The sequence below is a fragment of the Protopterus annectens genome, chromosome 8.part0 (genome assembly GCF_019279795.1).
Source record: "Protopterus annectens isolate FY-2018-M chromosome 8.part0, PAN1.0, whole genome shotgun sequence".
NCBI lineage: Eukaryota > Metazoa > Chordata > Ceratodontiformes > Protopteridae > Protopterus > Protopterus annectens.
Genome location: NC_056741.1, coordinates 869,028,494 through 869,054,862, shown reverse-complemented (window position 1 = coordinate 869,054,862; position 26,369 = coordinate 869,028,494). Strand labels below are relative to the sequence as shown.

At 39.2% G+C, this 26,369-nt stretch overlaps 1 protein-coding gene across 1 annotated transcript in view; it reads left to right on the top strand.

Moving 5' to 3' along the window:
• Nucleotides 1-26,369, top strand: part of LOC122809125 — a 3,089,885-nt gene that overhangs the window by 2,309,399 nt on the left and 754,117 nt on the right. The window contains exon 13 of the mRNA XM_044080384.1: nt 16,925-17,047. Within this exon, the coding sequence (XP_043936319.1) occupies nt 16,925-17,047 (123 nt within the window). The remainder of the gene's footprint in view (nt 1-16,924; nt 17,048-26,369) is intronic.

Here is a 26,369-nt window from a genome sequence, read left to right as displayed (position 1 = left end):
GCTGCCATTAATGACCGAGGTCTTACTGAAGATCAGGACAGAGCAACCAAAAGTAATTCTGATAGCTCCGGATTGGCCAAGACAATACTGGTACCCACTGTTAAGGAGCATGTCACGCACGAAACCTTGGCCTCTACCACAATGGCCACTTCTACTGACACAACACAATTGCAAGACTCTGCACTCCAGCCTCAAAACCTTACAGCTGACAGCCTGGAAAATACCTTGACTCCTTGCCAGGATAAGCTATCCAAGAGGGTGCAGGATATCATCATGGAAGCCCGGCGGCCTTCCACAAGAAAAGCATATTCAGCAAAATGGAAAAGATTTCGTACCTGGAGCACCACAAAGGGTCAAGATCCGACAGTCATTAGCATTCCACATATTTTGGAATATTTGGCTGAAATGCTCCATAATGGCCTTTCTTATTCCTCCATAAAAATTCATGCTTCAGCAATTTCAGCAGAGTACAACACTGATCCACCTGTATTCTCTCATCCTCTAATAAGGCAGTTTCTAAGAGGGATAAAAAACATCAACCCTCCAAGGAAACCACCAGTGCCTACATGGGACCTTAACTTCATGTTGGAAAAATTAACTCTCCCTCCCTTTGAACCAGCAGCATCTTCAGAACTACAATTCCTGTCTTGGAAGACTGCCTTCCTTCTGGCCATAACCTCAGCAAGAAGAGTATCTGAATTACAGGCCCTCATGGCAGTTCAGCCATTTCTCATTTTTCATCAGGACAGAGTCTCTTTGAGAACCAATCCTTCTTTCATGCCAAAGATGGTATCCAGGGTTTCACTGAACCAAGCTATTCACCTGCCGACCTTCTTTCCAAATCCACAAAATAAAGGAGAGAAACTTCTGCATACTTTGGACATCCACAGACAGTTGCGCTACTACTTGGACAGAACTAAGACTTACAGAAAAACTGACCAACTCTTTGTAGCATATGCTGCTGGTGTACAAGGAAAAGCAATTTCCAAACAGACAATTTCAAAATGGATAGGAAATTGCATTCGGTTCTGTTAGTCCTTTCATGGAAAAGCTGTGCCAGTTAACATAAGACCTTATTCCACCACAGCAACAGCCACCTCCACAGCCTTCTTAAGAGGGGTGGCTACAAAGGACATTTTAGAAGCTGCTACATGGAGCTCTGTGCATATATTTTCCAAGCATTACAACTTGCCCTTATATTCCAGATCCAGAGCAGGCTTTGCTAATGCAGTCCTGCAGGGCATATTAGCTACACCATCCTTTTCTTAGGTCCTACCTCCCCCAGCTTAGCTATGGTATTCTACCCATATGTAAGGACTGCAGTTGCATCCTTGAAGGACATAGTACAGTTTTGTACCTACCATAAATGTAGATGTCCGATAGGTATGCATCTGCAGTCAGGTTTTCCCTCCCTCCTACCCCTCTGTGGTATACTATGGGTACATATCCCTCATTTTAGCTACCTGGGGTTATCTTTTATGGTGTATTTGTTTTTTATTGATGTGCATGTTTGGAATTTTTTCCATCTCTCCAAATTTAGCCTTACTTAGAGGGCAACTGACATCTGGGGCAAGAAGGACTGAGGAAGATGGTGTCGGCTGACGCTTTTGTATCCCAGGCGCTCTGACGTCGGGAAAAGGGCGACATCAGCCGACGCCGGACCCAGACTTTGGAATCCGGCCGACCGAAGGGCTGCCTGAGGCAGGACAACCCATATGTAAGGACTGCAGATGCATACCTATCGGGCATCTACATTTATGGTAGGTACAAAACTGTACTTTCTTACTCCCACTAGAGGTAGGAACATCTTTGACGTGGTTATTAATAACATGGGCAACCATTGCTGTACACCAGTAGTCAGCTCCTCCCTGGTTAGATCCAACCACAAACTAATCACCTTGGAAATTCACATCCCTCCCACCCCCCAGCAAAGGTAACCACCATGAAAAACTTCTCCATAACTAAATTTGGGACCCTAAAAACAGAGGTAGCTAACTTCACTGCACCCATGCAAATGGAGAATAGTTGTGTGACTACAGAATCATACACCATTGCACTGTACAAACACGTACACAAATGCATGGATCTCGCTATACCCAGTAGAACCAAGACACTCTCCTCCAAAAAAAGGAAGCCAATCTGGTGGTCCCCTGCCATAAACAAACTCTACAACAGGAGGAGGGAACTGATGCAGATTATGATGAAGTCCCAAGACTGCAAAATCTCCCTTATCTGCCTCAACAAAAAGTTTAGATCCCTCATCAAGTACTGTAAAGCTAGGTATGAAAACAGAATTGCAGCAAATAGTAGAGAGAACCACAAGGCCTTCTATACCTATGTAAAGAATCTCCACACCAGTACCCGGATGTGCTCTGAGCTACTGCACAATGGTACCTCCTATACTGAGCCAAAAGATATTGCCAGCATACTGGCCGACAGATTCAGTGGCAATTTTACCCACCCCCCCCAAAAGGACCAATCACAATACCGGTAGAGTGCCAGGCACCCAGTATTACTGCTGCACAGGTTAAAACAGCACTGTCCAAGGCCAAGAATACAGCTTCTATGGGACCTGACAATATCCCTGGTTGTGTTCTACATGAACTACAGAGTGAACTGGCACCTCACCTGTGTGCTCCGTTCAGTCACAGTCTCACTTCAGGCTTTGTCCCTGCCGAATGGCGCACTGCTGCAGTTATCCCTCTCCACAAAGGAGGAGCGACTACAGACCCTGGGAACTATTGCCCCATTAGCCTGACGAGTCTGATATGCAAAGCTATGGAATGCATCCTCATGGACCTAATAAACAAGGAAATAGGGAATCTGCAAACTCTGGATCCTACACAGTTTGGTTTTGTGAAGGGTAGATCATGCCTGCTCAACTTGGTCGACTTCTTTGAGTCAATCTCCAGAGCTGTGGATGAAGGCAAGGTGGTTCATACAGCCTACCTTGATCTGGCCAAGGCTTTTGATACCATTCCCCACTCAGGAATCATAGAAAAACTCACTAAGCTTGGCATCAACCCCTATATCACTAGGTGTGTTGCAAACTGGCTCGCAGATAAAACCCACAGTGTGAAAGTAACTGACTCCAAGTCAGACTTCTCATTAGTCACGAGTTGGGTCCAGCAGGGTTCAATCCTGGGTCCTGTCCTGTTTGGTACCTACTTTTCTGAAGTCCAGGCCAACATGAAGGGACTCTGGCTGACAAAGTTCGCAGACGATGGCAAGTTGGGAGCTATTATTAATTCCCCAAGTGATGTTGACATCCTACAGAATGGCCTCACTGTGACCAACGACTGGGATTAGAACCATGGACTTAAGCTCAATGCCAAAAAATTTCGCCATTTTCTTTGGGAAAAACCCGGTTCCCATGAATTACCACATTGATGGTAGTCCACTGAACACAGAAGATGTTATAAGAGATCTGGGAACACAGGTTGACAGCACCCTCTCTTGATCACCACATTGCCACTGTGGTCAGAAAGTCCTTCTATGTGGCACATCTCATTACAAAGGGTTTGCATCCAGGAAGAAAGAGGCCATTGTTTCCCTCTTCTCTTCCCTCATTAGGCCAATCATTGAGTACAGTGCCCTATTTGGCATGTACCTAACTGGAGAGGCTGCAAAAGTACCTCATAATGAGGATACTAGGCCTTAAACACTTGTCCTATATGGACAAACTCAAAAAACTCCAACTATTCTCTGTCTCATCTCGCCTACTTAGAGGCGATCTCTGCTAAGCCGTGTCTGACCTGACTCTATTAGAAATGCTACATCTAAAGAAATCCCAATCCCTCCGCACCACATGCTCCAGAGACATCAGCCTCATTACCACAATTAACAGAACATGCTGGAGGGACAGGTTCATAACCCAGAGACTGCCCATGCTATGGAACAGACTTCCCATACATGTCAAGCAGAGCACCTCGCTGACCCTCTTCAAGAGAAATTTTGAGTGAATGGGAAACAAAAAATTCACCCCGGGGATAACACCAGTGGCTCTGCTTGACAGAGAGGCACTGGGAACTAAGGTCGGGTGGCACTATGCCAGGGTAATCCTGTGACTAGGCTTGTAAAGGCCCCAGGGCCATTAGCCTAGTACACACCTATAAAACTTATCACAAATGTTAAAGGAAGCTCAACAATTGATTTCTGGACCATATGCATATTATTCATTCAATGGGGAAGTCTTTGAAGAGCTGGTTTGCACTCAACTAAGTGAATAAATCCAAAAAAATCCTATTCTTTCAGAACAATAATGACCACCTTTTATATACTCTCTAATAAATATCTTTCTCAAAATAGACAACTTTACCTAGTCAGTTTTCATCAACCTAACAAAAGGCTTTGACCTGTTCAATCTCACAGCTTTGTTTCTCTCACTTATTTCATGCCCAGTCTGGTTCATGGGGCATTTTTAACTGACAAGAGTTTTTGTAGTTAGATATGTGCTGCAACTGCTACCCTGACTAAAGGGGCTCCATTAGGCTGTATCTTGTCTCCCATACTGTTTTCCAAGTAGACCACCTCACATCCACCTCATTGTATGTGCTAGCAATGTCGTGAATTACATATTTCACTATTCTCACACCATCATCAAAAACCAGTAAGAGTAAAGTCTCCAGCAATTTTCTAACTAGCTGCAAAACAACACGCACATACACACACACCTACCTTTACCTACCTTTTGCTTCTTTCGGCTGCTCCCGTTAGAGGTTGCCACAATGGATCATAGGTCCGCAGAACGATTGGCAGTAGAATGTTAGAGTTGAGTTGCCAGCCCGGCGCCTAACCTTCCACAGAAGGCACACACATGCACTCACACCTAGGGCCAATTTAGAATGTCCAGTCCACCAGCAGCATGCTGCTAAAGTTAAAAATAAAATAGTTCTTAGTTTCCTGCTCACTACTTGTTCCCACTTCTGTAAAAGAATATAAACCTTTGCTCTCATTAAGTCTTTAGGTACCACACTTTCCCTTTGTAACCTGTTGAAAAGGGTAGAATGTGCCGTCATGTGTCTTTCTCTTTACTTCTTCTAGAATTCTAAAGTAAATCACATTCTGGTCCTTTGTTCTGTCTAACTTTCATCTGAGTATTTTTAAGGATCTTTCTTTGGAGAATGATGGTGCATATCCTCTCTGGAGTACCGGCTCAGTTTCTGCTATATGAGGCATTGCTTCATTGTATTGTGTCTGGATTCACAGAGTGCACCCACCCATTCATTTTCACTTGCATAGGGCTTTCTGTTTATTGTACTCATGATGGCATAATTGGAACTCTCTATTTCTTTGGTAATACTGCAAGTTTTCAGCTAATGACCCTTAATAATAAAATGCCACTCACTCACCCATAGTGTTAGAATTAAGATGGTTATCTCTGTGACTTATAACATGGACTTAAATAACTTTGTGACACACAAAACTGCACTAGCAGAGTCAAATGCTGTTTACTACAATTCAGACATTGAAAGGCTCACAATGGTTCTTTCCCTTGATCTTTCCAGAGTCTGTTCAGATATTCTGAACTAATGACTAATGGTTTTATAGTTATGTCTCCAAGCATTCAGGGTGGTCAGCTTTAATTGCAGTCTACCTTTTATTTGTCAAAGTAGCAAAGACCATTTTTTTTTTTTAATTCCACACGTATGTCAGCAAGCAAAGAAAGTCTGCAGTGGAAATTAAAAATCGGTTTTCTGTAGATCACAAAGCTCTTCAAACCCCATTAAACTAAATCAGCAAAATGGGTGTTCCATCATGCAAAACCTCTTTTTAACATTGTAGAAGCCATACGACAGTCAGCATTTTAAAGATTGCAATACCTTTCCTTACACTTGACCTTTTCCATTTAAATGGTATACTCCAAAAAAATACTGTACTGCAGAGATGTAAATATGAACCTTTTATTTTAAAAAGATCCCACTGCAGCTGAAAAATGTCTCATCCAAAAACAAACAAAAAAGACTGAAACATTACGGTGTACATAACAAAGGCAGTAAAGCATAGCAATCTGGCATCACAGTGAAACTTGAAGTGACACTAAACTGCTGACATACCTTGACAACTTTCATACCTACCTACTTCTTAAATACACACCCCTACCTATTTCTCTCTCACACACACAGCTGTTAACCTCTTAAACACACACACACCTCTATCTCTTACTTGTACCTTCATCCGCAATCCATGCGTCTTCTGTAATTCAAGTTACACATGGGAGCAGAAGATGAAGACGTAAACCATCAGTCACACAGACTTTCCGCATCTATGCGAATGGATGCAAAGGGCGTTCTTAAAGAAGAGTGCCCTTAAAAAAAAAAAGTTATTTTATTTAAAAGAAAATTAATCTCCCTTTCATCCAGTTCCAGGGGAGTGCAAATGCACCCCCTTGCACCTGCCTGCGGGTGCCCTTGCTGGCACATTGTACTGTATTATGGTCTTCATGTTGGAGGAGTAGAAAGGGATGATAACTTCTTTAGATATAGAAGATGTACCCCCTAGTGATGAGTTTACCTAGACAAAAGGATTTCCTAACAGCTGTAGATACATATTGATCAAAGGTTAGTTCATTGTCAGTAAAAGTGGCCAGGTCCCTAATTTTCAAGGACATGCCACCTTTGTGGCATGGGTGCTCAGTTTTGCCAAAGAACACAATGCTGCATTTCTTGGCATTTAGTTTAAGGCCGTGGTGCATGCACCATATCTTGGTGACTGATAAGACCTCGTGGCGAACTTAGAAGTCTGACTGGAAGTTTATAACAGCTCCAATTTTACAGTCAATAAACTTGGTCAGTCACAGACCCATGATGTCAACATTAACATCAGAGAAGTAAATGCCAAAGGGAAGAGATCTTAGGACCGATCCCTGGGAGACATCTGCAGTAACTATTTTTTTCAATGTGAGTATGCCTCCAACACTAATAGGGTTCTGTAAGTAATCCGGTTTGCTATCCAGCAGGTAGCATAGAAGTTTACATTTAATTTGATTTGCTTATTGATAATGCCAGAATGTGGTCTGTTGTCAGAGGCTTTGGCTATGTTCACGTAAGCAGTGTGAATCGATTTGCCTTTGTCTAATGCATCAGTGACTTGACTAAAGAAATCCACAAGGTCTGTTGGGCGGGATCCACCTTTAACAAATCCAAGCTGACATAGGTCTAAGGCTTCTAGTTTGCCTGTGTCCTTGTTAATAAATACCATCATTGTGTATTCTACTGTCTTGCGGTAAGGCTGGTGAGGCTTTGTAGGTCTGTAGTTTCCAGGATCCAAAATGGGGCCCTTTTTGTGCAGTAGGATGACATGTCTTATCCAGACTGACTAAAGGCCCTATCCCTTTACTCTGTTTGATATCGATATTGAGCGGGAATCTACACCTGACCTACAATGTATTCTCTGATCCAGCCCTGATGAAAATGTTACATATTCGCAAGAAACAATGTACAAGGGTTACGTGTTCCATGGACCTGGATCGTATTTGTGACTGTAACAGAACTTGCTGGAGAGACAGATTCATATCCAAAAGGCTACTTAGTCAGTGGAATAAACTTCCCATCTTCCTAAATCAAGCCTATCCCTCACTCTCTTCAAAAAGAATTTGGATAATTGGATGAGGAACCTTAATGTCACTTCTGGGTACTGTCCATCTCTCTTATGGACAGAGGCAGTCTATAAAATGACTCCAGGGCACCAACACCCAAAGACTCACTACCCTGCTACTACTACTCCATCCCATATCTGGGGAATTGAGATATAATATTGTCATATCTTGGGTATTATTGGCTAGGCTTGTAAAAGCTTTTGTGCCATAACCTAGTAATTACCTATGAATCTATACAGCAGATCTCCATACCTGTGGTAAGAATCTAGCAGAGAGAATGAAACTGAATAGATTTAGTAACAAGTCAACCAAACAGTGTCTGTGCCAGCAAGCAGGCACAGCCTGGCACATTCAGGATCATGACGCTAGTGTTTTTGGCCTTGAAGAGAGCACTCAGGATTTGCCCAGAAGTGATCAGAGGGTGTGGTGTAGGTATACTTATGTGCTGAGGAAAGTTTAGAGGAAGGTAGGGGAGTAATGTTTGAGCTGAATTTGTCCACTAATGTTAGCTGTTTCCTCAGGGGCTGATTGTGTTGCTTATGTATATTAGCTTTGTGTATTTCTAGATGTTCCTTCTAAGGTTTCTGACATAGCTGAAGAAGGCTTTTGTGGTTGTCATAAGCATAGGTGGTAATTATCAATTTATACATTCTTTTGGAGGATTTGATTTTCTTCAAGAGTTTTTTGTTGATGTTTTTGAGTTATTTAGATAGTGGAGTGTGAAGTTTGTTTTACAGGCTATGAGTTTCTTCTTGTTATTGTGTAGTTTGATCCGATATTGTGTTGTCTGTATTCTCAACCTTTGGGAGGGGTATTCAGTTCCAAGAGCCAGCAATCTTTGAATCATCAAGCTCCAAGGCTTCCATCCTGTCCCATAATATCCTGCTTGCATAAAGATCCTCGGATCTTATTTGCTGTTTCCTGTAACAGATGTGCTGTACCAGTCTCAGTGAGATTAATGAGAAAAGTGAATTTTGTCTTGCTCTATTTCTAGTATTTTTGTCTATCCTCGCCTTATGACTTTATAGCAGCAAACAGTATAGATGTTTTTCCCTTTAGTTGTTAGATATTTCAGTCACTTTATGCCCTGCCTCTTTGGTGGTCTTTTATCTGCCATCGTCTTACTCAGACTTTGATGTATTAAAAAATAAATAAATAAATTGTCTAACACTTTTTTTTTTCTTTCAAAATTAGAGATTATTTTGTGTATAGTGGTTTTCCTAGATACAGGTGTTTTTCTTAGTGGTGCCTTTTTAACTAACTCTTCCACTCACCCCCACCTTGAACAACAGGGCCTCAGGAATTCATAACTGTATGGGGTGACTTAAACTGCAACTTCATGATGTGTAATGACTCCAGGAATAAGGAGTACTGATAAAGTGCAAGTATATCCAAACACCAGAGTTACAATTATGCATGTACATGTGCAGCAATTGAAGCATACAAACATCAGTAAAAAGTGTTGCAACAGCTAATAGATACTTTAATCAGGGACTACCGACTTTGTTAGAATGCCTCAATATCAGCTTAGTACAAGTGAGAATAGATTGATAAAAAAATTATTGAAAAAATGAGCAACATACAAATTTGGTTGAATGACTTGGCTGCAAAAGAATATTTACAATAATGACATTGTAAGTAACAGATTTCTAGAAGTGTAAAAGTTTGTAGGGGATTCATGGGCTGAGATTAGTTAATGATAGGAAAAATAATGATGTTGGGATAATACACGGATAATGGTATAGACTGTATTGTTAAATGACATTTGCAAAAAAAAAAAAATACTAAGTAAGATGAAGGCTTTGCAGTTGTGCATATTGCAAAGGGATGAATGTCAGAAGTGGGTTATTTGGTGGATAGAAAATAGGCAAGAACATCTGGCTAAAAAGGGATTCATAAGTAAACTATATTAAATGTGAAAAGAATGAGGTGGCAAAGTGACAAATGGGTTTAAAAATTATTTGGGAGGAAAAGTTAAAAGTACTAAAGTTACTTACAAAGATTGGGAAAGAGTTCTCTTCTCCCCCAGATGTGGTACAAAACAAGGATTTGTAGATTTTTTACTGGAAATGTATCTTTTAAGTATTTTATTCTCCCACAAGACTGTCTAGAACATACTCAGGTGCAAATGTTTTGGAGGTTTTATACTTCTCTTTTGGCAGTGCCTGAAATTATAACAAAGGGAGAAATACATAACTTGTGAATTATGTGCTCTTAAAAATGTAATTGCAGTATTTCTCTAGATGATTAGATAAAATAAAAGGAATAGTGAAAGGGGCAAAGACATGGTTGCATGTGTTTCGGCTGTGAAGAAGGCAATGATCTGAAAGTGGAAAAGGAAGGAACCACCAATACATTAATATGTCAGGCAAAATATGAAGGCGGTAAAAGAAAACTTTTGTTATCAAATGTCAAGATGAAAAAACATGGAAATGGCTGCCTTGGACTTTGCAATTGGAAATGACATCTGAATGATACGATATATACTAACTTTTGGGTATTTTCCTTTGTATTTTTACTTTTGTTATAGTGTAAAAAGTATAGGTGTAAGTTATTAGAATGTACAGTGTTTTCCAAATAAGTGTTTCTTTTTAATACATGTCTTATTTGGTTAATAGCTAACCTTATCTCACTATGGTTTATGGGCAAAAATAGATCTTATTTCCACTTTTCCCTTCTCTGCCAGGTCTTCTAGGTTTTCTTCACCACCTGTACTAAGAAGACTAGTTAGTATCGAGCTTTATGGTGCTAATGTCAACATCAAAGACTTCTTAATGTTGACCATTTTTTTATTTTATCTTTGTTGACTGAGAAAGTTCGACTGGGATGCATCTGGAGGCCCAGGCAGAAAAGTTCCAGTATTCACATACCTAGACAATATACAGTATATTTATGTTTTCCACATTGTATGTAATAATTTTGTCTTGGTTAACTTACATTTTTATGTATATAATTAGCTGTAACAGATGATTAATGCTAACCTTGCACCATAAAATTTGTGACTATAGGGAGAAGAGAAAATAAAAGATAGCCTGTGCATTTTCATTAGGTTGTAGCACACAGAAATATAAAGAAAAACAAGGAAAGACAAAGATTGACATTTGGGTTGAAGTTAGTAAGTAGTTGTATGATGAGGGAGAACAAGGTGTAGGTAGTTAAGAAATATAATCAGTTAAATGTTTACATTAGTTGATAGAAGGGAAAGTGTAATAATCACCATATGGGAATTTAGTACAGAGCAGCAGCTGTTAGAGGTATTGCAGCTTGTATTTTCTTAATCAAAAAATAGATGGCCAACTATCTGGCTTAAGGATAAGTTTGTGGGCAGTTGTGAGTCAAGAGTAGGTTACCTGATTTGGGAGTTCTAACCAGTTTGAGTCCTTCAGGACTGTGTAGTGGTGCGTTTTTATGAGATGAATATCTGGCAAATCTTATTTTATTATAGCACGGATCAAGTTTGGACTTGAGGGTATTGTTGAAATTAGTGGGGATAGGTGATGCACACAGTAGAAGTGAGAGTGGATAGGTTGCTGCTATGGGTTTTCTTGTGGATACTGTAAAATCTTGGAGAATATGTTGGTCATATTTGAGTTTATCTATGAATTCTCCAAGTATTTTGGCTTTTGTCACAGTTTTAAAGTTTGTATTTTCTGATGAGGGAATGTGGAAATTGTGTTTTGAGTATTAAATTGTTTTGGTATAAATAGCATGTCTTTTTGCATTTACTAGTAGGTCTGAGTGCTTAGCCATGATGCGACAGATGAGACTCTTGATTGATATCTTGGAGGATTTTTAGATTTGGGGCAGATCAGATGAGGGTTGCATTATCTGCATACTGAACTATATTTGCTTTTCTTGTGGCGGTATGAAGTTTGTTTACAAATACATTAAATAGAAGTGGGCCTAGAATTGATCCTTGTGGCACTTCTAACTTTGACTGGAAGGAAAGAGGAGAATTCTTGTTTCCATTTTACTGACTGACTCTGAAATAGCTATGAAGCCATGTGATAGATAATTTATTTAGACTTTGGGAGGAGTGTTCATTAATAACATTTTGATGGGGAAACTGTGCCTTTGATGATCCAAGAAGAGTGATGATACTGCATTGTCACTTATTTTGTGGTTAGTTAGCATTGGTCAAGATAACAAGAGCAGTAGTTATGCTGTGACTGGGGCAGAAGCAGTGTTGGGTTGTGAATAGAAGATTATTTTGAGTAAAAGATTTGAGGAGCTGTGAGTTGGTTCATTTTCTAAGATTTCAGATAATGGTGGTAGTATAGCTATGGGTCTGTAGCTGCATAGGTCAGATGAATTTCCACCATTGTAAAATGGAATTATGAAAGATTTCTTCCAGATGGCTGGGACATGGATTCCTGTTATGGATCGGTTAATTAGTATAGAAACAGAGAAGGCTAGAGCTCCAGAGACCATATTCTGTAGCCCAGACCCACAGCCTCTAGTATTAATTAACGCATATGTGGTGTGGAATGTCACACCTTTTGCAGGCTTCACACATCCTTGCATTCCAGAGCTTTTTCTGAAAAAATTAACATAAAAAAGCATAAGATAAACAAATGTAAATATCTTGTGAAGAGTACAAATTATTTAAACTTCACAAATAGCAATATGATTAGGAAGTATTATTTACTTATTTACAGTGCTAATACTCGGTGAGTGCATCCATAGTCTTTCCATAAATATTATAATGCACACAAACCTCAAATTATATTTTTGCTAAATTTCACAATGAAATTGTCATATCTTGAAAACAACTGTACAACCTAGACATTTATTGTTAGAACACTTCTGTTAAGCGGACATAAGTTTTGCACATGTAGACATTACTCTTGAGTGCATGTTTGAGATATTTACAGATTGTGCAACTATATACTTGATTATATAATCAGCAGTGGAAATAACACTGAATGTCTCTTGATGTACAAATTGCATTCCAAATATATAAACTGTTTCTTGAGCAATGTCTAAGTTTTCGCCTGATACCATGCAATAGTTTGTAGATCACTTTTTTGAGTATTAAGTACATATTTTTTTTGAGTATTAAGTACATATGGAAGTATTGATTATTTTTGTAATTACTGACAAACAACTAGCGATATCACTAGTTAAGTGTGATATTAATGGAAATAGAAATTTCCCGTCTCCCACCAAGGCATTTCACACTGTATCCCTCCATAGCATGTAGGTCACTCAGTTATGGAAATGTGAACATAAATGAGAAAATATGAATAATAAGTGGTGAACAGTTATTAATTTCTCTAATGCAGGACATTCTAGATTAACAGTCTTAGTGTCATTTTGTTAATAACTTCTTGATCTTTCTAATACTGGTTAGTAGCTGGTAAGTCACTTAAAGAAGTGAGACCCAAAAATGGTTTGGATGCCATAAGGTGCTATGGATTTTAACTGGAAGTTTACAAAAAAGGCACTGTATGCTTGTTAGTACAACCATCTGCATGGATGCCTTTGATGTCAGTACTACTGGTGCTGATGAGTACTTTGCATTCAGCTCTGCAAGTTGTTTCTACAGGGTCTGAAATTATTGATATTGAGGTCCTTGGAGTCTGCCTTTCGGCCGTTGGTGGTGTGTGCTTTTTACTCAGTGCAAAAAAATTCTGTATATGCCCATGTAAGTACCTGCCCCAGTCTTGATGTCAGTTTTCACCCAAACTCCACAGTTTTTTTCTTGAGTTTTTTTATTTTATTTTATTTTTTTATTGTCCAATAACAGGATAGAAGATCTGAGGTCTCAAAGAGTTTTTCCATGACATTAAGTCCAGAACATGCTTCTTTATCATACAGGTGTTTCTTTTCTTGACTCTGTTACTGTCCTGTAGTAGGATATACAGTCTGGGGGTCTTAGAATTTTATTTATTTATTTTTTTGTGATATCAAGATCAGACCATATTTCTTTATTATTCTCTGTCTCTTCATCTCCTAGAAAAACAGGAAGTGTATCTATTCATCACTCAGGTTGCCCCAGCCTTCTATCGATGGCAAAGCAAAGATTCCTCCCCATACCTACCAGATGATCTCAAGTTTAGGGAAATCTTCGAGATGATGAGGCCAAGGGGAAGATGACCCAATGGTCTTTCAGCAGAATACTTTGCAGGTGATCTTTAGGACTCACCCAGACATTTTGAGTTGTTTTCCCACCAGAAAAGATGTTTAAATTGTCTGATAGTATGGCTTTTGAGACAGCCTGGATATTGAGGCACCCAGGCCAAGAAACACAGGATTCTTCATTACCCAGAATATTGGAACTGTTAGTCAGAAACCTCAAGCCTACTTCAGTAGTGGCTACAACAGCCCTAACAAAAGTCTTCAACCTCACTGAGCCTTGCATTCCATTTCCATGATTAGTCCAGAATGACTGTCAGATTTGGGAAGAAGTTTGTGTCTCATTTTCTCTCGCAAGGGCCTTGCATGATTAGGATCCAGCATGTACTGACTGATAAGATGGCACAATCATAAGACCAGTTTCCAGAAAAACTGTTGAAACACAAGCTGTGGTCCAAGATAACTGTCTCTTCCATATCAAACTTCACAATGAAACTGTCTTTACAACTCTGCTGATGATTAAGTTCAAGTAATGGGTGCTTGCATTTCAGTTTTTTGACTTGTCTAGCTAAATTTGCAAATATCACCAAGATAGCCTTTTTGAATTCATCATTTTAGGGGCTGTACATTTTGGATCGGATGTTGAAACACACCTGGGAGATATAGGGAAAAAAGGAAGGTAAAAATCCTTATGTCTTGTCTGTGTGAAATTTTAAATTGCACATTTCAGTTTTTCAGGGCCACAGTGAAGCATATGTTAAGTGTTGTTTAGGCTTGGCCTGCAGCAGCAAAATCACTTGTCTGGAAAGAACCAGGATTTTCATGGTAACTTTCAGAGTTGTAGCCCACCTAGAGGTAATGGTAATCGGCATCAACAGAGGAGATATCTTGGTTCTGGAAGAGTGCAACTATGGAATGCCTGAGGACTGATCTGCCCTCCAGCTCAGGATGCAGTTTGCAGTCATCTTTCCTTCCACCTTACTACATAGCTGACCACTATGGAGAACAGATGAATGCAGATAGTAATGTCTGTTTACATAAATGTTTACTAGCTGGTTAGGTGGGTTGATAAGCTGATCCTTTCAGCTTTGACATGGGTGCTCATGTGGAGCAGATAACTGCTACATACACAGTAATAGAATGCAATACATTTCTCATGAAAAATGGGGTATGTACAAAATAAACATATATGGCACATTTCTTACAGTAAATATGGACGAGTGACGTGTTGTGTACATTAAATTTTATATATAGTGCAAGCGTTAATCTGTTTCTAAGGTATACAGTAGTTTGAAGACACAAGCAAAAAGATTGGTATCACTTAGTCATTATATCTAAAACACTGCATTTATACTCAAAAAATAGATGCTTTTATAACTTGGTCTTTAAACCTTGTTCTGTTTGCTTTTGTGAACATCAAAAGGTATCTTACCCCAGCTATCTGGACCAATTTTGGAGAGTACTCCCTCTCCTGATGTTAAGCCAAAAGGGGGTTGTATATTGGGAAAGTGTTTGCTGCTGTTCCTTGAGAAGTAGGGTTGTTCTGGTAGAAAGTCATGGTCATAAGAATAGACAATGCAGTCATTTGATAGTTTCAAAAACAATAATTTTAAGAGGAGTGTATCTCTATTGGTCACTGATATCCAGTGAGACTTTTTTAGTCTTTCACTGTAGTGAGTGTGTGTGTCTGACAGCAAAGCAAAACTGGCAGAGTTTATTGACAGTTTGATTTACAGAAGGTAGAGTTGCAACTGGACTGCAGGATAGTAATAAATAGCCCTTATTCTAGCTTAGGTAGTGTTATATTTTTAGCCAGAGTCTGAAATGCTTGATTTGAGAGCAGGTGGGAGAGTTTGCAGCAAACTTTATGTTGGAGTAGAGTCCTGTTTTCTGCCATTTCTGTACAAACCTTGAAAGTCAGTGGGATTTAGGTAACTCCTAGGTATTTTTAGTTGTCAAAATATTCATGTAATCTAGGGAGTCCTTCATGTACAATTGAGTTGTCTCTGATGGTCTTTAGGAGAGGTGAATAATTGCTGATTTCTTAAGGTTTAGCAAGTGCTTATTTTAGTGGGAGCAGTTTGTCTGACTAAAATTTTAGATGCAAAATGGTAGAAACGTTAAACACATATACCAAGAGAATATCATGGTACATAATATGGTTTAGAGAGGGGAGGTCTTGGTTTATGGCATATACAAAAAGTTGGGGGGTAAACAAAAAAAAAAAAAAAACTTGCGACACCACCACAGACCCTTGGCATAACACTACAAATGAAGGTGCCAACTTCAAACCTAGAGGATTCTATACACACTTGTTATGAGTTAACTGTGTAGCCACAAAATTATATTTCAACCAAATATGAACTTTTCCAGGTTAGTTAGGTGGAGTAAGTGGTTGACATCAGAGACTGTAATTATGTCATGGAGGGTCCCAGCTATAAGGACATCATTATTCATGTTGTGGAATGAGCCTGTTGTATGTTGATAATTCTTTCTTCTTTGATCATCGTATAACAGCAGTAATCAGAAAGTATTCCTACTTAGCACAGCTAATTGTCAAAGAAATATTGTTCAGATCTAATGAGGTTATTGAATATAGTGCCCCATACCTCAGTAGACATATCAAACAACTAGGAATACCCCAGAAGTCCATAACTAAGATCTTCACTGACTCAAAAATCCTAAACTACCAGGAAAATAATGAAAGCTCTTTTTTCAGTGTATGATCAATTTTGAGGGGAGATCTGTTGAGTTTCTTCCACGCAGTTAGAAATCCAGTGGACCAGAATCTCTGTTCCATACATAAAATCAAATAGTCTCATAAATGCTAGAACCAGAGATATAAATTTTCATCAGTAAATAAATAAAACAAAGTGGCAAGATATATTTATTACTCAGTGCCCTCCAGACTTCTGGAATAGACTTGCATCTTCTTTCAAATATGAACTGGTTGATTAGAAGGATAATAAATGTTACCCTACCTTGAATGGTGTAGCTCTCCACAAAAAAGGAAATACAGTCTAAGTATTGACAAGGTGTAAATAAGTCACAAAACAGTTGGCTGCTTTGTATTTCTTAAGATTCGTATCAGAGGTTTCATTCATAAATGTGTATAACTGAATTATGTGCAGTAGTTGTGCAATTGTAATGCATCTTTTAGTCTATACAAATTTTGCCAGCATATTTTTTCAGGTACATTTATTGCAGGGTGACAGATTATTTGCTTTTTTTTTTTTTCCTTTTTTTCAGGACACCCATTTGGAACAACCTACTGAGTTTTTCAAGCCTTCCACAGAGGAGCAGCATCCACCTCCGCAGCTCAGGCAGCAGATGATTGACACACACTTCAGTCAGCAGTGTGTACCACAAGAGGTATTTCACAAATGTATTATAGGAGGGCTTTCCTTGATAATTCTAGGACTGGGTTTGTCTGTTGACTATTGATCAGTGATCTTTTTCAGCTATGACCTGCACCCAGGGATCGAGTTTGTAATGCAAACTTCATTGAGATTGACACAGTAGTATGTAGTACAGTACCTTGTATAGCTCATCTTCGTACCATCTCGTCAAGGTCTTAAGAAGTTGTAGTCCAACTTTATTAATCTCTTATTAGACAATCATTGAATATATAATGTACACTCATCATGTACCTCGCTAAGCACGGAAATCAGCTTGAGAGACCTCAGTGTTTCCTCATTAAAATGATCTCTAGTCTCGGTACCCTTAACTACTCTGATAGACTAAAAGCCCTGTCCCTCTGCTTAGTGTCATACAGACTCCTAAGTGATCTGTGCTTAGTCTTCTGTGCTGTAAATGACCCCAGGCAGTGTTTATACTACTACAACTAAATAGAACCAGTGGGAAAGCAAACAACTGTTCTAGAGACCCAAGTCTCTACTACAACATCAACAACACCAAATGATGTGACAGATACTAAACACAACATGCAACCCATTTCTGGAATGGGATGACTTTTCCTGTCAAGCAGAGTGCTTTCCTAGCAACCTTTAAAAAGCAGTCTGGATGAGTGATCAGAAATTTTCACTAGGGATATGAGGATAAAGTCTGCTTAGTGTGAGTAGTGGCACTGTTATTTTCCTACAGTATTGGGTGAATTGCCAAGTGCTCTTGATGGTCTCCTCTGGCTGTAAGCTTAGTAAAAACCTGCAAAACAACACGTTATGTAGAACATTATAAATTAGATTGTACAACTCAGGTTATGCAAAACATTACAAATCAGTCTGTCACCATTTGTTATTCCATACACACAGTCGCTACTATACAGACAAGTTTATTTTAATGAGAATTACTTTGTTTCTTATTATTTTGCATACTTTGACATATATTTACATTTATAGATTTATATAGTTCAAGCAGTTAAGCATTATTATATGTTGCAGTAGTATAATTAGGTAACATGCCAATGAAAGCAACTTGGTTCATTCTCTTTCCATTCCAGTTTGGCGTTTTTCTGTCATAGGATCATAGGAAGTTATTAGGCTACTTTAACCCATATTCCAACAAGTCTGCACCCTGTGCCACTGTCCAGCAGGGACATAGGTGGAATCACAGGGGTGTATTTTCTGTTCCTCATCCAGTTGCCCAGGTTGCACTTAAAAAGGTTTAATGAGGTACTCTGCTTTATGTGGAGAGGGAGTCTATTCCACAGAAGTGGGAGTCTCTGGGACACAAATATGTCCCGCCAACAAGTCCTATTGATGTCACAGACCAAGTTGAGGACTTGCACGCAGGTTACTCAAGTGGAGCTTGACTTGCAATATGTAGCAGTCCCATCAGGGCGGGGTCTGAGATTACTTTAGTACACAATGAGGAACCTTGTTTGCAGACAGAAACGCCTCCGAGTCAAAAAGCTTCTTAACGCTTTTATTTTGAACAAACCAAAAGAGCGTTTTCGCCACAGACCACTGCAGCTTCTTCAGAGAAACAAGTTAGACAAAAAACACTCACTTTAAAAATACTACATCAGGAAATGACATATTCCTGTTTCCTGTTACCAAACAGTTGTATTTAAAAACACATACAAAGTGCTAAAAAGTTAAAGACATCCCACATTTAGAATCATTTTTAAAAGTAGCACACAACAATAAGAAATGGATTCAATTATATGAAAAAAGATCTCAGCGACTTAACAATAATATGGATGACAAAAAACAGATGTCATTACTATTTACAATAAACTACTGTACAAAATATGTAAGTAGATCTATCGAAAAATATACTCTAATACTCACTTAAAACATTAAAAACAAATTTGCCTTATATGAGGTGTGTATAAGGGATAAGTACTACTCATATTTGCTCAGGCTTAGTTTATTAAACATTCTATTTGTGCTGTAACCATGCAGGACTAAGGAAGAAAGAAAGAAGAAGGGGGGGGGGGGGAAGAAAAGGAAAGGAAGAAGTATCCTTTGCCCTGCGGAAAACACGTGCGACCTAAAAGATTCAGCACGTGAGAATCCATTGTGTCTTCCTACTAAGACCACTAAGACTAGGTTATAAACCTGACTGTTAGGTTAAGTAAGCCCTGAATAGTAGACGGTCAAGTCAACTAGCTAGACCTAATGTGTTAGTGCAAGGTGCTAATAACACACAACACTGCCAAATCATCCAATATGTGTTGCCTGATATACGGGTCAGACCTAAAGTCAGAGAAAACTATATAGTAACAGTAGGTTTTACCTAAAATAACTTTTAATTTAAGAACTGGGGCAATGTTGCAGTTAGTGTTAAGGCCAGGAAGACAGAAAGCGTCCAAGCGCAACTGCCAATCCAGCTCACAATTTTCTAGTATTAAAGATACAGGGCCCCCTCTGATTTTTAAGGGTACATGGTCTATAGCCATAAAGCTAAAACTATGTCCTGGGAACAATGCAATATGTTTGGCCAGTGCGTTGTCATCTTTACATGTCCTAATTGCATACAAGTGCTCATACATCCTATCTCGCAGTCTCCTGTCGGTTTTTCCTATGTAGAACCCAGAGCAGCAGTTGCACATAGCAATGTATATAACTGATTTGCTCTCACAATTAAGTGCATGCTTGATGACAAACTTCCTGTCCCTAACAAGGAATGTCTCCCTGTTCGGACATTGTTACAGAAATTACAGAATCCACATCTGGACATTCCTTTCCTTTTATAAAAACTATGCTGTTGGATATCCCTTTGTAATAGTTCCTTCAAATTTTTAGATCGTTTAAAAATAAATCTGGGTTCGTCTCCCAATTTTCCTGCTAGTGATGGGTTTGAGGATATCAACCTCCAATTCTTACGGATGATGTCCAGGATTGCTTCTGAATTAGTACTAAAAATAGTGACGAAGCTCAAAGATAAATCTGTGTTTGATTCTCTGCGGTCAACATTGCTACCTATTAGACCACTTATAGGCACCTCATCTGTGAAACTACTAACTACACTGGAGGAGACCTTTTGTTTAGTCAATAAAGGGGTGTAGAAGCCTCTAGTTCTTTTAAGAGTAACTTCCTCAATAAGTTCACAAACCATTTTCTCAGGATAGCCACGGTTAGTGAACATTTCCTTCAGAAATGAACATTTGTACAGTAGTTTATTGTAAATAGTAATGACATCTGTTTTTTGTCATCCATATTATTGTTAAGTCGCTGAGATCTTTTTTCATATAATTGAATCCATTTCTTATTGTTGTGTGCTACTTTTAAAAATGATTCTAAATGTGGGATGTCTTTAACTTTTTAGCACTTTGTATGTGTTTTTAAATACAACTGTTTGGTAACAGGAAACAGGAATATGTCATTTCCTGATGTAGTATTTTTAAAGTGAGTGTTTTTTGTCTAACTTGTTTCTCTGAAGAAGCTGCAGTGGTCTGTGGCGAAAACGCTCTTTTGGTTTGTTCAAAATAAAAGCGTTAAGAAGCTTTTTGACTCGGAGGCGTTTCTGTCTGCAAACAAGGTTCCTCATTGTGTACTTTTTGGTCTGACTTGTTTGAAAGCAGTTTTTGTGGTTTTTCGTAGGAGGATTCCTGTTGGTTTACAGCTTTGCAGCCTTCCGTGTTTTACCTTGTTTACCGGTAGTTGTTAGCAGTTGTCTAACAGTTGAGTTAATGGCAACTGGCAGCACTGCTATGGACACTGACTTAACTTCGCTGATAGCAGGTCTATCAGCTAGACTGGATGACATGAACTCGAGGATGGATACGATGCAAGCTTCCTTCCATGCACTGAGAAATGGTCCGAGCCGGAATGGTTTGACAATAGAGCACAGCCAGGGCCCAAATGAAGATTGGATCCCAGCAGCGCAACCTAACCCTCGGACTATGTCACCTGCCGATGTTCTGGGCACAGGAATGAGCCAAGGACCTGGATTACAGCTTTCCGGTTTAAGTCCGAGTGGCCTGGCAGCAATAAGACGGACTGGTTCGTACGCTGCAGTGGCCTCTAACGAACATACCACCGTCCAAACAACTGCTCGGAATGGAGCAGTTGCTGGTTCCAGTAATGACAATATACCTACAGGGTCTAATAATAGAATTCCAGACCTCGGTGGCTGGCTATTGGACACTACTAACTTGTTGTTCACCGAGCAAGGAATAAATACAGGTACTGTCGCAAATAATGATGGCTTATGCTTATCAGAAAAGCTGAAGATTTTTGACTCTAAATTATTAAAATTAAAAAAACTGCAGCTTGAGTCTGCTTACTTTAAGCAATGCATCAATGAAAATATTGTACCAAAAGGCTTGCGGAATAATTTTATGCCTTCTGGTTTAATTTCAGACCATGACTTTTTGATTGACCTGGAGGTTCTTTTTCAAAAACATGGTGCTGAGTTAATGAATGTTATTATTAAGCACTATGGTGCAAATGTTGATGTTGTATTAAAAGAAATTAATGATTTAGACAATGAAATTAAGCAACATTTAGATTTTAATAGATACCAGTTTGATTACGGACGGATCTTGTCCAGTATTGATACTCTGCTACTTAAACTAAAGGGAAACAAGAGTAAAAAATTGAGTAGGGACAGAGAGGCTTATGGTAAAAATGTTGCTTACCCTAACCTTAAAGGGACCAGGCATGTTCGTATAAGTAGTAATAATGAATATCCTGTCCAAACACTAGGTGAGGATGAGGACGGGGTAGAAGACCTTGATGAAGAAGACTCTGGGAATGTCCATGCCACCCCAACACCTAGAAGGAGTAACAGAATTAAGGGCTTTGCTAAAGATAAGGGAAGTCACGAGAGAAGTGACAAAGGTTACAATGATAGGGGGCACAACACTTATAATGCAGGGAATAGTAACAACAAAAATTTTTAGCAACGCAGCAAGAAGTCTTACAGGAACAGAACGAAGTAACAAACTTGCCCTTGCTTGACCCCATACCTAACTTCTTGGTGGCAGATAGTTCTAGTATAGTCGATGCTGATGTCTCTAGCTCACCTTCTTACGGTGGGCCCCCTGTCATTCTCACTAACACGAATGGCGACTTCACCATTTACAATTTTTCTGACATCATTTTGGACCAACAATTGATAGAATTGTTAGCTTTTGAAACACTTTTGTTCCAACTTCCTATGGGAATGTTGCTAAAGAAATTATTGAACTAAAGTGTTTTGTAAGAAAAATGAATCTTAAGTTACTGTTTAATCATGAAACAGAGGCTGTGAATGATGGTGAAGTAAACGCCATCCCCAATGTAGGACTTCCAAAACTGTCCAGTGTTTTTAATCCTCCATTACATTCTACGTTGGAATTGTTTGAGAACATGTGTGAATTTGATTTTAGATTTTTGGGTAACAAATATAATGAATACAATAGGACTACAACTCCCAATATTTCTAAAGAACAACGCCTATTACTGGATGAACTTAGTCAGTTACCTATACGGGTGTTAAAACCGGATAAGGGAGGAGGCTTGGTGATTTTTCATAATGTCACCTATAATGAGAAAATGACTTCCCTCCTTGACAGTGATGCCTACACAAAAGCCTCAAGAAATGAAGTTAATGGTACCACACAAAGGATTAGGGGATATTTTAGGGACCTTTTCTTAACGGGGAAAATTGATATCAAGACATATAATTATATTGACATCATGTCTTCTAAGATCCCCGTTATGTTTGGGATCCCTAAAATCCATAAAAGTGTCACTGACCCCCCTATGAGAGCTTTAATTGACAGTAGATCCTCTATTACTTACCCATGTTCCAAACTAATCACACACATCTTGGACAAATACGTTAAGTACATTCCAAGTGTGTGTAAGGACTCATGGACATTTTTGGACAACATAAACAAACTGCCATTCAATGAAGATGACAACTTGTTAACTATTGATGTCATTGACCTCTATCGTGCATACCGCACTTAGAGGCGGTTGAATGGACAGGGTCAATGTTACAAAAGTTTGGGGTCAGATTGGAGGTCGAACTGGTTATGGAATTACTTGAAATAGTACTAACCAGTAACTACTTCCTATTTGACGATGAATTCTATTTACAGAAACGGGTGGCGATGGGCTCCCCATGTGGAGCAGGTGTGGCAAACTATGTAATGGGGTACTGGGAAGCAAACATCTTGGCTGATCTCCCTGGTATTATGGCCCCTGTTACCTTCTACACCCGCTACCTTGACGACATGTTCCTCCTGTTCAGGGGTCAGAATTGGAAGCGAAAAACTTGGTGGATAATATCAGTAATTCCACTGAGTTCCTGAAGTTCACTTTTAAATTTTCTACCACCGAGCTGGATTATTTAGATGTCAAACTTACGAAGGATATTTGTCATCAGTGCTTCAGGTCCACCGTCTTTAGGAAAGCCACATACTGCAATTCTTTCCTGCACTTCACCAGCTTTCACCCTCACAAACAGAAAAGATCTATAGTGAAGGGACAGCTGGTGAGGGCAGGAAGAATGTGCAGCACCCTTGTGGATTTTGTTAAGGAATGTTCATTTCTGAAGGAAATGTTCACTAACCGTGGCTATCCTGAGAAAATGGTTTGTGAACTTATTGAGGAAGTTACTCTTAAAAGAACTAGAGGCTTCTACACCCCTTTATTGACTAAACAAAGGTCTCCTCCAGTGTAGTTAGTAGTTTCACAGATGAGGTGCCTATAAGTGGTCTAATAGGTAGCAATGTTGACCGCAGAGAATCAAACACAGATTTATCTTTGAGCTTCACTATTTTTAGTACTAATTCAGAAGCAATCCTGGACATCATCCGTAGAATTGGAGGTTGATATCCTCAAACCCATCACTAGCAGGAAAATTGGGAGACGAACCCAGATTTATTTTTAAACGATCTAAAAATTTGAAGGAACTATTACAAAGGGATATCCAACAGCATAGTTTTTATAAAAGGAAAGGAATGTCCAGATGTGGATTCTGTAATTTCTGTAACAATGTCCGAACAGGGGAGACATTCCTTGTTAGGGACAGGAAGTTTGTCATCAAGCATGCACTTAATTGTGAGAGCAAATCAGTTATATACATTGCTATGTGCAACTGCTGCTCTGGGTTCTACATCGGAAAAACCGACAGGAGACTGCGAGATAGGATGTATGAGCACTTGTATGCAATTAGGACATGTAAAGATGACAACGCACTGGCCAAACATATTGCATTGTTCCCAGGACATAGTTTTAGCTTTATGGCTATAGACCATGTACCCTTAAAAATTAGAGGGGCCCTGTATCTTTAATACTAGAAAATTGTGAGCTGGATTGGCAGTTGCGCTTGGACGCTTTCTGTCTTCCTGGCCTTAACACTAACTGCAACATTGCCCCAGTTCTTAAATTAAAAAGTTATTTTAGGTAAAACCTACTGTTACTATATAGTTTTCTCTGACTTTAGGTCTGACCCTTATATCAGGCAACACATATTGGATGATTTGGCAGTGTTGTGTGTTATTAGCACCTTGCACTAACACATTAGGTCTAGCTAGTTGACTTGACCGTCTACTATTCAGGGCTTACTTAACCTAACAGTCAGGTTTATAACCTAGTCTTAGTGGTCTTAGTAGGAAGACACAATGGATTCTCACGTGCTGAATCTTTTAGGTCGCGTGTTTTCCATGAGGGCAAAGGATACTTCTTCCTTTCCTTTTCTTTCCCCCCCCCCTTCTTCTTTCTTTCTTCCTTAGTCCTGCATGGTTACAGCACAAATAGAATGTTTAATAAACTAAGCCTGAGCAAATATGAGTAGTACTTATCCCTTATACACACCTCATATAAGGCAAATTTGTTTTTAATGTTTTAAGTGAGTATTAGAGTATATTTTTCGATAGATCTACTTACATATTTTGTACAGTAGTTTATTGTAAATAGTAATGACATCTGTTTTTTGTCATCCATATTATTGTTAAGTCGCTGAGATCTTTTTTCATATAATTGAATCCATTTCTTATTGTTGTGTGCTACTTTTAAAAATGATTCTAAATGTGGGATGTCTTTAACTTTTTAGCACTTTGTATGTGTTTTTAAATACAACTGTTTGGTAACAGGAAACAGGAATATGTCATTTCCTGATGTAGTATTTTTAAAGTGAGTGTTTCTTGTCTAACTTGTTTCTCTGAAGAAGCTGCAGTGGTCTGTGGCGAAAACGCTCTTTTGGTTTGTTCAAAATAAAAGCGTTAAGAAGCTTTTTGACTCGGAGGCGTTTCTGTCTGCAAACAAGGTTCCTCATTGTGTACTTTTTGGTCTGACTTGTTTGAAAGCAGTTTCTGAGATTACTTTGTATGCCAATCAGAGGTCACCTCTGAGGAGTCTGTAGGAGACTGAATAGAGGGACAGGGCTTTTAGACTATCTGTGTAGGGTAGATGTTTAAGGCCCTGGATTCTCTGAGTGAGGAATATCTGTGGTCTCTCCAGCTGCTGCATGTGCTTTGTGAGGTACATGCCGAAAGGGGCATTGTATTCAATAATCTGTCATATAAGGAAAGAATACAGGAATGTTATGACCACCTTTTTCCTGGATGAGATACTCTTACTAATGGGGTGGGCCATATAGAAAGCTTTCCGTACAATAGAGGCAATATGGTGGTCAAATGTCAGATGTTCTTCGTGTTTCACTGTTGCAGTCATTACATTTGGGTTATATGCTGGCAGGTTGCCCTCAGTCGGCCTGTTTAACAAAGTCTTGGGTCCTGCGTCAGTTGCTGTCCCTTCTTCCATGACGTCAGGTCGTCAGGAGTATAAAACATGCAGCCGACGCCATTACATTAGTCTTTCTTGCTGCGCTGTGCCCAAAGAAGAAGCAGTTCGCAAGTTCCTGTTGGCCGACTCCTGAAATTTTTTTTTTCGAGTTTCAAAACCGAAGTCTTCAACTAAAAGCTAAGTACCCCTTTGGGGAAACTTTTTCTTGCTCCTTACAGATGTCAGTAAAAGTTAATAATTGGATTACTTGTAGGAAGCAAATACCTCATAAGGATTTTCATTTGTACTGTATTCCTTGCCTAGGCCCTGACCACAATGTACCTTGCTGTTGGTTTTGTGCTAAATGTAATCAACCCACGATTAAACGTCTGTATATTTTTGCTTCTAAATATTTTGGCTCAAGATTTAATTATCCAGAAATGTCGTCTGTTAGCAATTCGACTAACACAATACCTAAAGAACACAAAGAAAAAGGCAGAGACAGACCGTCGAGGTCCAAAACTGACACCGACGCTTCTCGTAAGCCAGTCGCCAGTTCGCTGGTACTC